The sequence below is a fragment of the Colletotrichum gloeosporioides genome (genome assembly GCF_011800055.1).
Source record: "Colletotrichum gloeosporioides strain Lc1 chromosome Unknown consensus_17, whole genome shotgun sequence".
Classification (NCBI taxonomy): Eukaryota; Fungi; Ascomycota; class Sordariomycetes; order Glomerellales; family Glomerellaceae; genus Colletotrichum; species Colletotrichum gloeosporioides.
Window position 1 is genome coordinate 883,188 of NW_025544662.1, and position 11,928 is coordinate 895,115.

An 11,928-nucleotide genomic window follows, 5' to 3' on the forward strand; every position below is an offset into this window, starting at 1 on the left:
TTTTGAAGATACCCATTGGTTTTTCATTAGGCTAGAAACTTCATCAAGCCGTCTGGCTGGCCTCTATCTGTGCTCTTAGTTCATCAACGCAGCATACGGATGACCCATTCGTGTAGTAGGCTGGCGATCATATTTAGAAGAGAAAGCTGACGATGCCTCTGTTCGGCACTTGGAGGACAGGACGGCAGAGATGCGAAACTGATACATTTCTATGTGTTGTATCGCTACTTGTTGTACATCTCCTTAGTGACCGAGACATGGGAGTTGTGGTTCCTGCTAAATGCAGCCAGTAGAACACTGCCCTTAGTATCTATAGTATAAAGCTACCTAAGAGAGGGGTAAGTGAAGGTATTTGTAAGGTTTTAAGAGAGGGTGTGAGAGGGCTTGAGGGGGTAGAGGCCGGAAACGCAAAGTAGCTAGCTTCTCGAGCGACGAAGAGGGCTATCTCTAATCCTCTGCATCGCCGTCCAAATAACCAGCTTGACGTGACAGGCAGAGGCAGAGGGGCCTAGAATTACCATGTGACATGTTTCAGTCACTCAGGAGATGTTCCGGGGATGGCATACGCTCGCATCGCCGAAGCTGACGATGGCAGCAAGCTGAATGAGAAAGGTTTGAGCCACACTCAGCAGTCAGGTCATGGCTTGTTGAATCGTTGGGAAACACGGGTTTCACCGCTGGGGTAGTGTATAGACCCAACGACATGCCAAATTTCCATCCATTATGGACTCTCTCATCAGTAACATGACGGTGTGCGGGAGCAGGCTGTGGCCGCCTTACCCTAGAACGCCTTTAACTCCGCCACCGCCCCTCAAAGATAACGACATATGCACCGAAGTTTGTCGGACTGTGATGCATGAATAGATACTAATTTCGAACAAGATCGACGGCTGAGAATTGTGGCGTTAAGAACTTTTGTTCCATATCTCAGCTGACTTTATGGAATCCGCCATTTGGCGTTGACAAACTGCAGCTGCTGATGCGACTGTCGCTGAACCCCCAAAGATGACTGCATGGAGAGGCGGTGTGCTGGAGAAGAAATCATTTCCAATTGGTCTAATACTTGAGCTGTGGTGGAACAGTCTCATTCTAGCGCCTCTGTTTCAGTTGCCTTTGAGAAGGCAACGGGACCAGGCTTCAGCCCATTGTAGCAGCTCAGTGATTCCAGAGTGAACTGGCAGAATATGTTCTGGAAGCTCACGCGTAAGTGGCTGGGAGGGTAGGATCCTGGTGTACGTTCGAAAATCAGGCTATGGAATTCCAGGGATAGAGAGTTATAACACAACATTGCTCTCCTTACTGACATTGACTTGAACGAGTATTCCCACACTTTCTGGCTTCTCCATCTTGCCCCCTGCTTTGTAATTTACTATTGTGGAACCTACTTCTTTCTCTTTGTTATCGAATCCATCTTGATGAGGTTCTACGATGAGTCGCCAATCAAGCTTTCCTGTCGATCTATGTGAGAAGTGCGATGAACAGCCCTGCGACGTCACTTGTTCTTGCAGTAACAAGTTCTGCGAGCCATGTTTCCAGAACAAACACTTGAAGCGCCATCCAACTCATCGGCTGGGTGGATCGAAACGTTCGACTGCCTTCTGGGCTAAGGTCTCCGGTAAGAACTTGGGAATGAGTTCTCCAAGTCAGAGAGATAAGTGCTTCAGGGACGATGAAGCATCCAAATGGTTTGGCCTCCACACGGTGGTTAACCCCTCGGGAAGAGTAAATACCATCGTTGAGACCAAGAGATTGTCCCTGCTCATGGAACGGTCAATGGAATTCTATGGAAACAGTCCCAAGCGCCAATTTCCGAGCATCACGTCGTTCATAGGAGAAACAAACGCTGGGAAGTCCACTCTTGGTGAGTTACTGATATCCTGAGTTGATTCACTCATCTTTCCTTGTCCGACGTAAAATGGAGGACGATGCCTCAATTACGCTATGAGCAGGCCTTATGTACGTGTTTGCGGATGCCTACTAACGCGCTGCAGTTCGCTCTCTGATTTTCCAAGCAAAAAAAGAGCTACTCGATCGCTTTGGCGCTCCCGAAGCCCCCGTCCCTGCCGACGACAATATCGAAACAGCTGCTCTGTCTACAACCGGAGAAGTCAATCTCTACCCGGATCCCGCAACATTTGGAAGTGACTGTCCAAGACTCTTTGCAGATTGTGAGGGGCTATTTGGCACGGAACCTGTGGCTTCAAAGCATCAGACTGAGTGGACAAAACATGGTAGGTGTTACCTGGTGAAGACCAAGGACGGATCTGTGATGGACAGGAGGACTGCCGTCAAAGAGCTCTACCCACGCTTCCTCTACATCTTCAGCGATGTCGTCTGTTATGTGATGCGCAATCAAAAGGCATGGGCAGACTCTGCCCTGAAGCTCTTGGATTGGTCCATGATCGGAGCACAGAGCACTATTAACCAGCAGTCGCTACCTGCTCTCATCATTGTTCTCAATGGGCCATTCATTCAAAACAAAAACTGGCTATCTGGTGATGAAGATGCAGTCACGTCCAGCTTTTTCTCAGCTATCGATCCTGAGATCACGGAAAATGCCAGAGTAAGGAAGCTAGCTGCTCTTGTAAGTAGTTCAATACTTGTGTGTCGACACTCCACAGCCGCCAGAATGCTAACTCCGTCAACCCCACAGCACGGATCCTCGACAATGAGACAGCTCTTCGAAAAGAGCTTCTCTAGTGTTCATGTCCATTACATCCCTCAGGAAGGCTACGGGGATCTGGGAACCACAGAGATTATGTGCCAGCAATACTCGAAACTTGCGCACCGGGTAGAATTCGATTCTATCCGTGTTCAGAATCTCAGACAAAAGGCATGGACCCGGTTCGATGTCAGACAGTTGAACCTCGTCACGGAGTTTGCTTTCCAACACTTGGCTAGCGGCAATTCTGCACCATTCGACTTCGACAAGTGTAGGAAAGAACTCTCTATTCCTGGAAGCCTGGAGGAGAACTTCTCAAGCTTTATTCGGTATGCCTTGGAAGACAACCCAGAGGAAAGACTTGAATCCACGACAGGTGTCTTAGCAACGAGCATTTTGCTGAACAGCCTTCGAGTTGAAGGGCGCAGTAAGTAGCATTTTCATCACCAAATTTAGTTTGATGAAGCTGGAGGCAGTCTTTCCTACCTCATTGAAATCCTCATAATGACATTTATTCGCACTCCTAGAGCTTATTTCACATCCTGACTTTGTATTCAATGGGGATCTGAAGTCAATCTGTATGAAAGCTGTGGATTCTTTCCTCATTGTTTACAGACGTTGTGGGTTCGTCGATCCACAGACTGGGGATAGATGTGTCAACCTCAGGTATGGTCATGCCTTGGGCCACCAGAGCAGGACTGGCGCTATCCTGAGCGATGGACCGTTTGTCCAAGGTGTCTTTGACAAATCACTCTTCCTCGAACTGATACACTCGACTCTCCGGAAAACGATGGAGTCGATCGATGAAGCTAAAGCGCCCAGCATGGTACGCCAAACAAGCTGGCGCACACTAGTCGCTGAGAGACACAAGGCGCAGCTTTCAGCCCTTCGTCAACTTCAGGGATATCCTCGGTGGGACTCGAAGTCCGAAAGAATTGCAAACAACGACACGTTACCAAAGATATGTCTGGGATGTCTATTCGGCCGCGTTGAGTTCGTTTTACCGTGCTCTCACCAGCTTTGCGTCGACTGTTTAGAAGACTTCGATTCAACATCTGACGACTGCAAATACCCAGGTAATCACACTCATATCGAATGTGTCATTTGCAAAGCCTCCGGCGGACCGAATTGGCCTTTCAACATTCAGACACGGCCTCCCCTTTCAGGCCTACGAGTCCTCTCACTTGATGGGGGTGGCGTTCGTGGAATTGTCGAGCTCACGATTCTCAAGCGTCTAGAGGATTTTGTTGGTCTCGATGTTCCGATCGGGCGATTCTTCGATCTCATGGTTGGCACCAGCGCTGGTAAGTAATTGAATCTGAGCCTGTAATGTAATTCGAGAAGCTCTGAATCGGATATGATCCAGAGATCATTGACTAATGCGCGGCAAGGTGGCATGATTTCTCTCGGCCTCGGGATACAGCAGCGGTCCGCGTCAGACTGCATCAAAATTTTCCGAAAGATTTGCGACGACGGGTTCCACGCCAAACCTCTGACAACCTCTCGCGCAATGGGTTATATCGCCCGTTTGATGAGACGATCTATCTACAAAACATCTCAATTCGAGGCTACAGTTCGTTCTGCATTCGGCCCACAGCCAACACAGGTCTTTGGGCGTACAAATTCCACTAGGGTGGCAGTAACTACAACCGTCGAGAGCAAGACCATGCTCATAGCAAACTACAATCTTGGAGATTCGGAGAAGTACATGAGGTCTGAGCTGCCGCTGTGGAGAGCGTGAGTTTTCTTCTACGTCAGACATGGACATGTCCGGCGATTCTTCATGAATTTCCCCACCTTTGGAGCTGTGGGCCTATGGCTGACGATCTTGCTGACAGTGCGAGATGCACATCTGCTGCCCCCATGTATTTCAAGCCAATATCACATAATGGGCTTGATTGTCATGATGGAGGGCTTTTGTACAACAACCCTGTTCAACGTGCCATCAACGAATGCAACAAATTGTGGGGTAGCGGAGCTAGATACGACCTGATTTTGTCTGTCGGATCTGGTTACGCAGCCAATCCAGCAGACGTACCAACTGCTGGAACAACAACACGTTCTCCTCACTGGCTTAAGCCCTTAGTGGCTGCCTTCATCAGTTCCATGAACGGGCAGACTGCATGGGAACAATACATTGAGAGCCAAATGCCCAAAATCAAGGAAAAGTCCTTCCGCCTCAATGTTGAGTTCAGGGACGGCAAGGAGCCAGCTCTTGATGCCACTGATCAAATTGGTCGCATGGAAAAGACAGCACACGAAGCCAAGTTTCAAGCAGTAGAGGGGAAAACGTGGTTCACTCGCGAACCTGCGAGCTCGGTCTATAGATCAGACCTTCTGTTGTTCTTGGCTGATAAGATATGTTCTAGCATGTTTTTTTTCCAGCTCACTTCCATCGACGAGCTTCGAATGAATGACATCTACTCAATTAAGGGTTGGATCGGATGTCAGTTCCAGCCCAATGAGCCGGCGTTGAGGCGTATTTTGGATCGCACTCACTACTTCAAAGTCAAGGGAGATCGGCAAGAGAAGAAAACATTTCAAGCAGGCAACCGATGTTTCAGGCTTCCAATCGAATTCAACCAACAATTCAACGACGTACCGATCAGCATTGAGGTTTACTTCGGCGTCAATCGTTCAGTGCCCATCAGTGGCTTCCCCATGGCATTCGAGGTTTGTGGTTCTTTCCTGAATCTGCCGGTGTATGCTTGTCTAAAAATGGACTTACAGGATTTGAAAACCTACTGGGATGACAACAAAGAAAATCTTGGAGTGGCGGTTCCGAGGACAAATACGATAATTTGGGGCTCATCTGCAGTTGCAGAGCTCAAGGTTTCATGTTGAAATGTGGTCAAGCTTTCAATAAGCTTACAAGTTTGATGTGCAATTGCATGTTACTTGGAGTGCACCAGTTTTGTCAACAGGCTAGGAAGGGGACAGCAGTAGAGATGAAGTTTGTTACTTTTCACATCTATCATGTTGTTTTCTCGCGAGTCCAACAATTTTTAATTGAAACTGCGTCTTTGTACCTGGTCCTTGAAGAAACACGCGTCTGAATGGACCCATAAAGTCTTTTATCTGCCGCAAATTCAGAGCAGAAGGCAAGCTTTCCCCTGGTTAACAACATGATTGCCAGCCGTCTTGCAGCTGTAAACTTGTCGCAAAACAATTTGGACAATTCCAAACTTTGGACAAACTAACTGGAAACTTGTTGTTCCGAGGGATCGTGCTGCACGCAGACTTACAGGAGATTCTTTCCAAAGCGCCAGTCTTCTGTCAACAAGAGATCTTCAAAGATGACCCAGAAACAGGAAAGCAAGCTCCCCGAGGCTGGCAGGACAATTGACAGAGGTCTACAGCTGCAAGATTCTTCAGTCAGTATAGCCCGGCAGGCCGTCGTGCGTCACAGTACCGTATCTGTCATCCTCACGAGAACCCAAATCAAGCACCGTTAATTAAAGCGGTACCCGGTCTTGGCACAGCAGCGCGTCTTAGGTCGCACAAGCAACTGCCGACATAACATACACACAGCAGGCACAGGCTTTTGAAGTTTTGATTATGTCCAATTCTGGCGAATGTGTCAGCAGCGAACCAACAGTGGTACCATGGCCGATGGGTGGATATTGTCAAGGTTCATGATAGGTTTGGATACGGCGCGAGCGGCGTGTTGAGGTCGCAATGAGGGCCAAATCATGCATGTGCAGTGGCTTAACGAGGAATGGGTTGCGGCGCTTAACTCGAGTATGCGCTGGGTGAGAGGTCTATGCGAAAACGGCAGCCTATTGCATGGTTACTCAGACATCATGTCTTTCAGCAGGAAGCTGCTACTTCTTCTCATTCTGCTGCGGGCAAGATCTGTATTTGCAGATGGAGGCGATGACTTTGCTAACAATCTCTTTTCGGATCTGGGACCGTAAGTCTGCCGGATTCATTCTCTCAAGTATTCCGTACTGAATGTTTCTCTGTGTTCAGGCTGCTGGCGCTCTTTGAAGAACGAGTGATTACGCAATTCATGAATGTTTCAATGGGTTGGGCCGATAACATCATCCTCGCAATGGCTCCTCTTGGTGTTATTACTGCTATTGTGGGAGCTATTCGCGTAGGGGGCCAGTCCTGGCTTAAAGCGGTGATCGGCAGAGCTCGGGAGAACCTCGCAGTTGCCGAGGCCGAGCTCGTGTCGTCAACCTCGCAAGAAGTCTGTGAGCTGTGGAATGGACAAGAGGTTATGAGGTGTATGGGATCGCCTTCGGTCACCGAGTTCATCTGTTTGTTACCGACCATTGAGAAAGGCAGTCAGAGAAATCCTGAAATAAAGGTGGACAAAGATTTAAGCGCATTGGACGATCATGACAAAGATGTTCAACGATTCGGTAAGATATCTTTCTTCGCCAGATGACGGGGCTCTTACTTTCCTCTTAGACTTGAACACAAACGCCGATATTGATCGATGGCGAGCTTCACGAAGCCACCCAGGCGACAAGGACTCAGAAGACACTACAACGCAACGATCCGACGACATGATCATAATCAAACGGAATGTGTCTCTAGACGCGCCGAATATTTCACTAAACACGCATCGTCAATCGTCGCGAAGCGAGTTACGCGTTATTGCAGCTTTTGGAACGATCCTTCGAAATAGTGTCCTTGTATATTCTGGATTCGCCACCTATCATCCGATCTTGAAGTTCCCGAAAGACGATAATCCAATCGCTAGCTACGCGTATCCTTGTGCTGCGACCGGAACATTTGTTCTGGTAGTTGGGATAATGTTATGCGGCCGCGTCGTGGAAAGTAGTACGGCGGAGAAGCGATTTCAGGCGAAACCAGGGACGAACAAAAGGGTTCGGATGGTTTGGCTACAACAAACCAAGACAGTCAGCGACCAGGTCTTTGGACCCTTTGCGATATATGCGAAGGATGATCAAACGTTCATCACGACATCGAGACGATCCGAACAGGATGAGATTGAACAGTCTCAGTCCGCGACAGACAAGGGAGAGCATTCGACCTCAGATGGCTTAGAGCACACCACTATATCTCGGCCAAGCCTGCCACTAACAGATGGTAAAGGTGCTTCCATAACCATTTAGTTGAAGACTGTTCTTGGAACTGTGACCACACTTACGGGGTTTGTCTTACAATTTGTCGGTTTACGAGGACTACACTGGTCCGCCTCGATTGCTCAACTTGGTGCCGTCTTCCTGATGGTCTGTTTGAAGGCATGGGTTCGCCGTGGACTAGCGACGCCCCCCAAAGCCATATCATTGCCACCCGGATACGATCTTGACTGGTTTGCAGAGACATTAGGAAATGTTGATCAAGCGCCTTGGAACGACGATGCAAAACCTGGCACCGGACTTGTTTGAAAACTGATTCAACTTTCCAGAAGCATTAACAAAAAGTCTCATGGGCTTGAAGTTACACAAACTAGTACGAATGGTGCCACAAAGAGTTTGGAGGGGGGGTTCGACAGTTCATAGAGAATCGCGAATACTGGGGCAGCGCATTTGGGGCGCCAGCAACGGAGGAAGAGGCAAGTCGACGCACAGAGAGAGGAGCAGAGTCAAAATAGTTCTGATCCCGCCATCTCAATGGTTTCGGATGGTTATACACCAGTCAACAATGCTGTTTCAGACGCCCAGAATGTGCTGAACATCCGGAAGGATCTTAGTCATTTGGCCAAATGGAGTGGACCGGCTTCTGCAGAGGCTGTATCTCTTGCCAGGGCAATCGAGATTACGATGAACACCTTGATCGGCTCTATGAACTTTGCTTCTATCGGATCGGATTCATGTAGTGTCAGTTCAACTGCTACCAAGACAAGTTCTTTTGTTTCTGACGATGGGACGAATTCTATCGGATCGGCACCCATCGGACCAGCCCCCACCCCACCAGCTTCCATCGGGCCTGCGTCTATCGATCATGATTATATCATTTCAGCTTCTACCAGTTCAGCTTCTTTCGACCATGCTCCTATTGGTCCAGCTTCTACGGTTTATACTTCCAGTCATTCTCATTCCGCCATTCAATATTCATCTACCGGCCATGATGCTCCCGTCACCTTCTACTAGTCCCTTGACGCCTGTTATGGTGGATCCAACTCTAATTCAGTCAACTTTGAAATATAGTAACAGGCCGATGGAAAATGGAAAGCGTTTGCGAACGAATATGAGGCAGTGCTTTCATTGTGGTTATCCTCTGTCAAGGATGATAAGCAAAGAACAGCCAAGATGCCCAAATTTGGACCACGATCGGAGGACAAAGCAAACAGGGAAGATGACGCGCGATTGCGAATGGAGGATTCTAAAAGAGAACTAGGTCTGCGGCTCTTGGGGTCACATACCACAGCCCTTCTTCAAGACCTCCGGTGGTGGGTGCCGAAGTACTTACTTCGCATCTTTGAAATTCAAGAACACGAACAACCTCAAGAGTCTCAAGAACAGCGATATAATCAAAAGAATGATCAAGGGCATATTGTCGAAATGGAAGCCCACGCGGTTATTGGGTATGGTCAGCAGAAAGTGTGCCGGCAAGAAACGAGTGGTGAAACCAAAAGAATCAGAACTCAATCCGTTTCAGTCGAAAAGATTTGCCCAATAAAGCCACGGACGATGATGGTGACGAATTTACTGAGGACGACTCTGTCAAGGATGCTTGGACAAAGCCCGTTCTTGCGATAGAGTCGTACTCTTCCATGGCAATGCTTTTTGCTCAGCACATCTTTTCAGCATTCATGTATGCTGTAGCAGGCACGAACGAAAAGGAGGAATTCTTCCAGGATGTTGCTGACGTACAACCCAACACTAGTGGCGAGAGCACTTGGAAGTCCTTCACCCTCCGGAACGCAACTCTGTCTGCAATGATTCTGGAAATTGAGCCCTCTGGCCTTGGAAGCCTTGCAGATATCTATCTCAGCGTCATACCGCCGCTGAGCGAAAATCACAGACTTCCCCAGGCCGATGACGCCATAATTGAAATGGCAAGAGAGAAAGCCAAGCAGCATGAACAGTTGCATCAATGGGAGGAGGCTGCTAGGACATATATTTGGCTTTTTCAAAAGGAAAAAACTTTCAAGGGACGAGACATGTTGACCAAGGCCGCTGCCGTTTTGGTGGAGTATCTGAGACAAGTTTCCTCCGCTATTGATCTGAGGGCAGGGGACTTGGGTAATAGTCTCGAGCCTCTGAATGATGCCAAGAACATCATTGACAAAGAGCTGAACATATCTACTGACCGTCAGGCTCTATTGAGTCTCATGGTGGTATATGCAAAGCAGGGCCGGGAGTGGAAATGCGCCGCAATAAACGAACAGGATGGCCTCACCAGCGCTAAGAAGAACAGCAAGCTGCCGACAGAGTTCAACTTCACGACGCTGCATGAAAGAGCTCAGAAAAATCGCCGCGTGTACCCTTATGGCACTCGGCGTCCAAATCCTAATGTGAAGGACATTCATCACTGGACGCCTCTTCATTATGCTTCCAGGATACGCTCCTCGCATTCTGTTGGCGACTTGCTTCATGGGGGAGCTGACGTCAATTCCATTGACCTCACCTGCAACGGGTGTACACCTTCGCATTACGCCTGTCAATTCAGCATGGAATTGGACAGGGACCCTGATGACAGGAAACGAATAATTGATAACCTTCTACGTGAAAGCGCCGACGTCAACTGTCAGGGCAGAGACGGAAAGACGCCACTGCACTATGCATCAATGGAGGGAAATGACAGCATAGCGAGTGTGTTAATTGAGGCCGGAGCGAACCTAGACGTTACAGATACCTTAGGAAATACACCATTACTCTGGGCAGTACGAAATGGGGGATTGGCTATCACCCAGAACCTGTGGGTGATTTCGAATAAAAGGTTAAGAGATAATTACGGCAGAACAGCCTTGCACCTGGCAGCACTATCTGGAGCGGTTAATGTACCCGAATGGCTCATCACCAAAGACGAGGCTGACAAAGAAGCTTGGGATCGCGCGAAGTACAGACCTCTACACTGGGCGGCGCAAAACGGTCACGAGGAGATTGCAGATCTGCTCATCAATAAGGGTGTGGTAAAGGACGCCAAATCCTCAACTGGCTATACCCCGCTACACTGTGCGACTGTTAATGGGTATACCCGTATCATAGCGCTGCTCCTCAAGCACGGCGTGAGAATCAACGACAAGTGCGATCAAGGTAGCACAGTTCTACATGACGCAGCTTTTGGCGGACACGGGGAAGCTGTTGCACTTATCCTTCAGCAGGGCGCAGACAAAGATGCACAATATGAAACAGAGGCCCTCTGGTCTTTCTATCAAAACTGGAATTCCCAGACTATCAGGATCACGCCACTTCACGAGGCAGCTTCACAGGGGCATGAGAAAGTCGTGGCATTGCTTCTTCAGCATGGTGCAGACCCAGACGCTGGCGGTGAGCATGGGAAAACACCGCTGCATACAGCTAGTGAAAAAGGATTTGAGAAAGTCGTAGCACTGCTCATTCAGTTTGGTGCAGACCTGGAATCGAGGACATGGCATGATCCAACACCTCTGCACAAAGCTATTAAAAAAGGACGCGAGAATATCGTGAAACTACTTATTGGACATCAGGCTGACATCAACGCCACGGGCCTGGATTCCGATGGATGGTTTGGATACCCCGGGCACTCACGTCTGCTTATGCCCCTCCAATGGGCTGAAGCATATGGCCATGCGAATATCACGAGGATTCTCATGGATGCAGGGGCTAAGACTGACGTTTCAGACCAATATGGACCAGTTGACTTCGAGTCGTTGTTTCGTCAATTTAGGAACAGATCTGATGTGAACGAGTAGAGAAACCAAAGGGTACGAAGATATCCTTGGACCGATTGTATGCCACTCCTACACACGGCTGCTGAACGAGGGGATGTAGACGTTGTGAGATTACTCGTTGAACATGGAGTGAATGAGTAAGCTGAGGAGCAAGCTGAGGAGCAAGCCTAGAAGCGAGATGAAAAGTTCTTTCTTAATGAAACAGCGCGGGAACTAGCTGTCAGGCAGCGGCAGGAAGCAGCTCGAAGGAGAGGACTTGAAGTATTGCAGGGCCACAACAGGGTTAAACGCACTGTCAAGGAGTTTGACCAAAGCATACCACTCTTAGATCAGCAAAATATAATATGTAGGGCCCTAATTTAAATTTACCAGAAGTCATGTTCGATATTTATACTGATAAGGCGTGAAAAGGTAGATAATCCAGCCCTAAAAGCTCATAATACTCAGTAAATAGTTAGGGATATTGAAA

The 11,928-nt window shown here is 48.5% G+C and overlaps 4 protein-coding genes across 4 annotated transcripts; all 4 read left to right on the forward strand.

Annotated features, from left to right (window-relative positions):
• Positions 1 to 1,428: 1,428 nt before the first annotated feature.
• On the forward strand, positions 1,429 to 3,974 carry GCG54_00011172 (uncharacterized protein; the record flags this gene model as incomplete). Its single annotated transcript, XM_045411081.1, has 4 exons — positions 1,429 to 1,861; positions 1,992 to 2,584; positions 2,654 to 3,089; positions 3,190 to 3,974. The coding sequence occupies 4 exons, from the start codon at positions 1,429 to 1,431 to the stop codon at positions 3,972 to 3,974; spliced, it is 2,247 nt and encodes a 748-aa protein (XP_045268139.1).
• A 45-nt stretch (positions 3,975 to 4,019) lies between these two features.
• Positions 4,020 to 5,506, forward strand: GCG54_00011173 (uncharacterized protein; the record flags this gene model as incomplete). Its single annotated transcript, XM_045411082.1, has 2 exons — positions 4,020 to 4,399; positions 4,501 to 5,506. 2 exons carry the CDS (start codon positions 4,020 to 4,022, stop codon positions 5,504 to 5,506), a joined length of 1,386 nt encoding a protein of 461 aa, XP_045268140.1.
• Positions 5,507 to 6,465: 959 nt separating this feature from the next.
• GCG54_00011174 (uncharacterized protein) lies at positions 6,466 to 7,752 on the forward strand (the record flags this gene model as incomplete). Its single annotated transcript, XM_045411083.1, has 3 exons — positions 6,466 to 6,575; positions 6,635 to 7,032; positions 7,055 to 7,752. 3 exons carry the CDS (start codon positions 6,466 to 6,468, stop codon positions 7,750 to 7,752), a joined length of 1,206 nt encoding a protein of 401 aa, XP_045268141.1.
• Positions 7,753 to 7,866: 114 nt separating this feature from the next.
• On the forward strand, positions 7,867 to 11,480 carry GCG54_00011175 (uncharacterized protein; the record flags this gene model as incomplete). Its single annotated transcript, XM_045411084.1, has 5 exons — positions 7,867 to 8,022; positions 8,143 to 8,460; positions 8,603 to 8,752; positions 8,797 to 9,183; positions 9,225 to 11,480. The coding sequence occupies 5 exons, from the start codon at positions 7,867 to 7,869 to the stop codon at positions 11,478 to 11,480; spliced, it is 3,267 nt and encodes a 1,088-aa protein (XP_045268142.1).
• Positions 11,481 to 11,928: the final 448 nt, after the last annotated feature.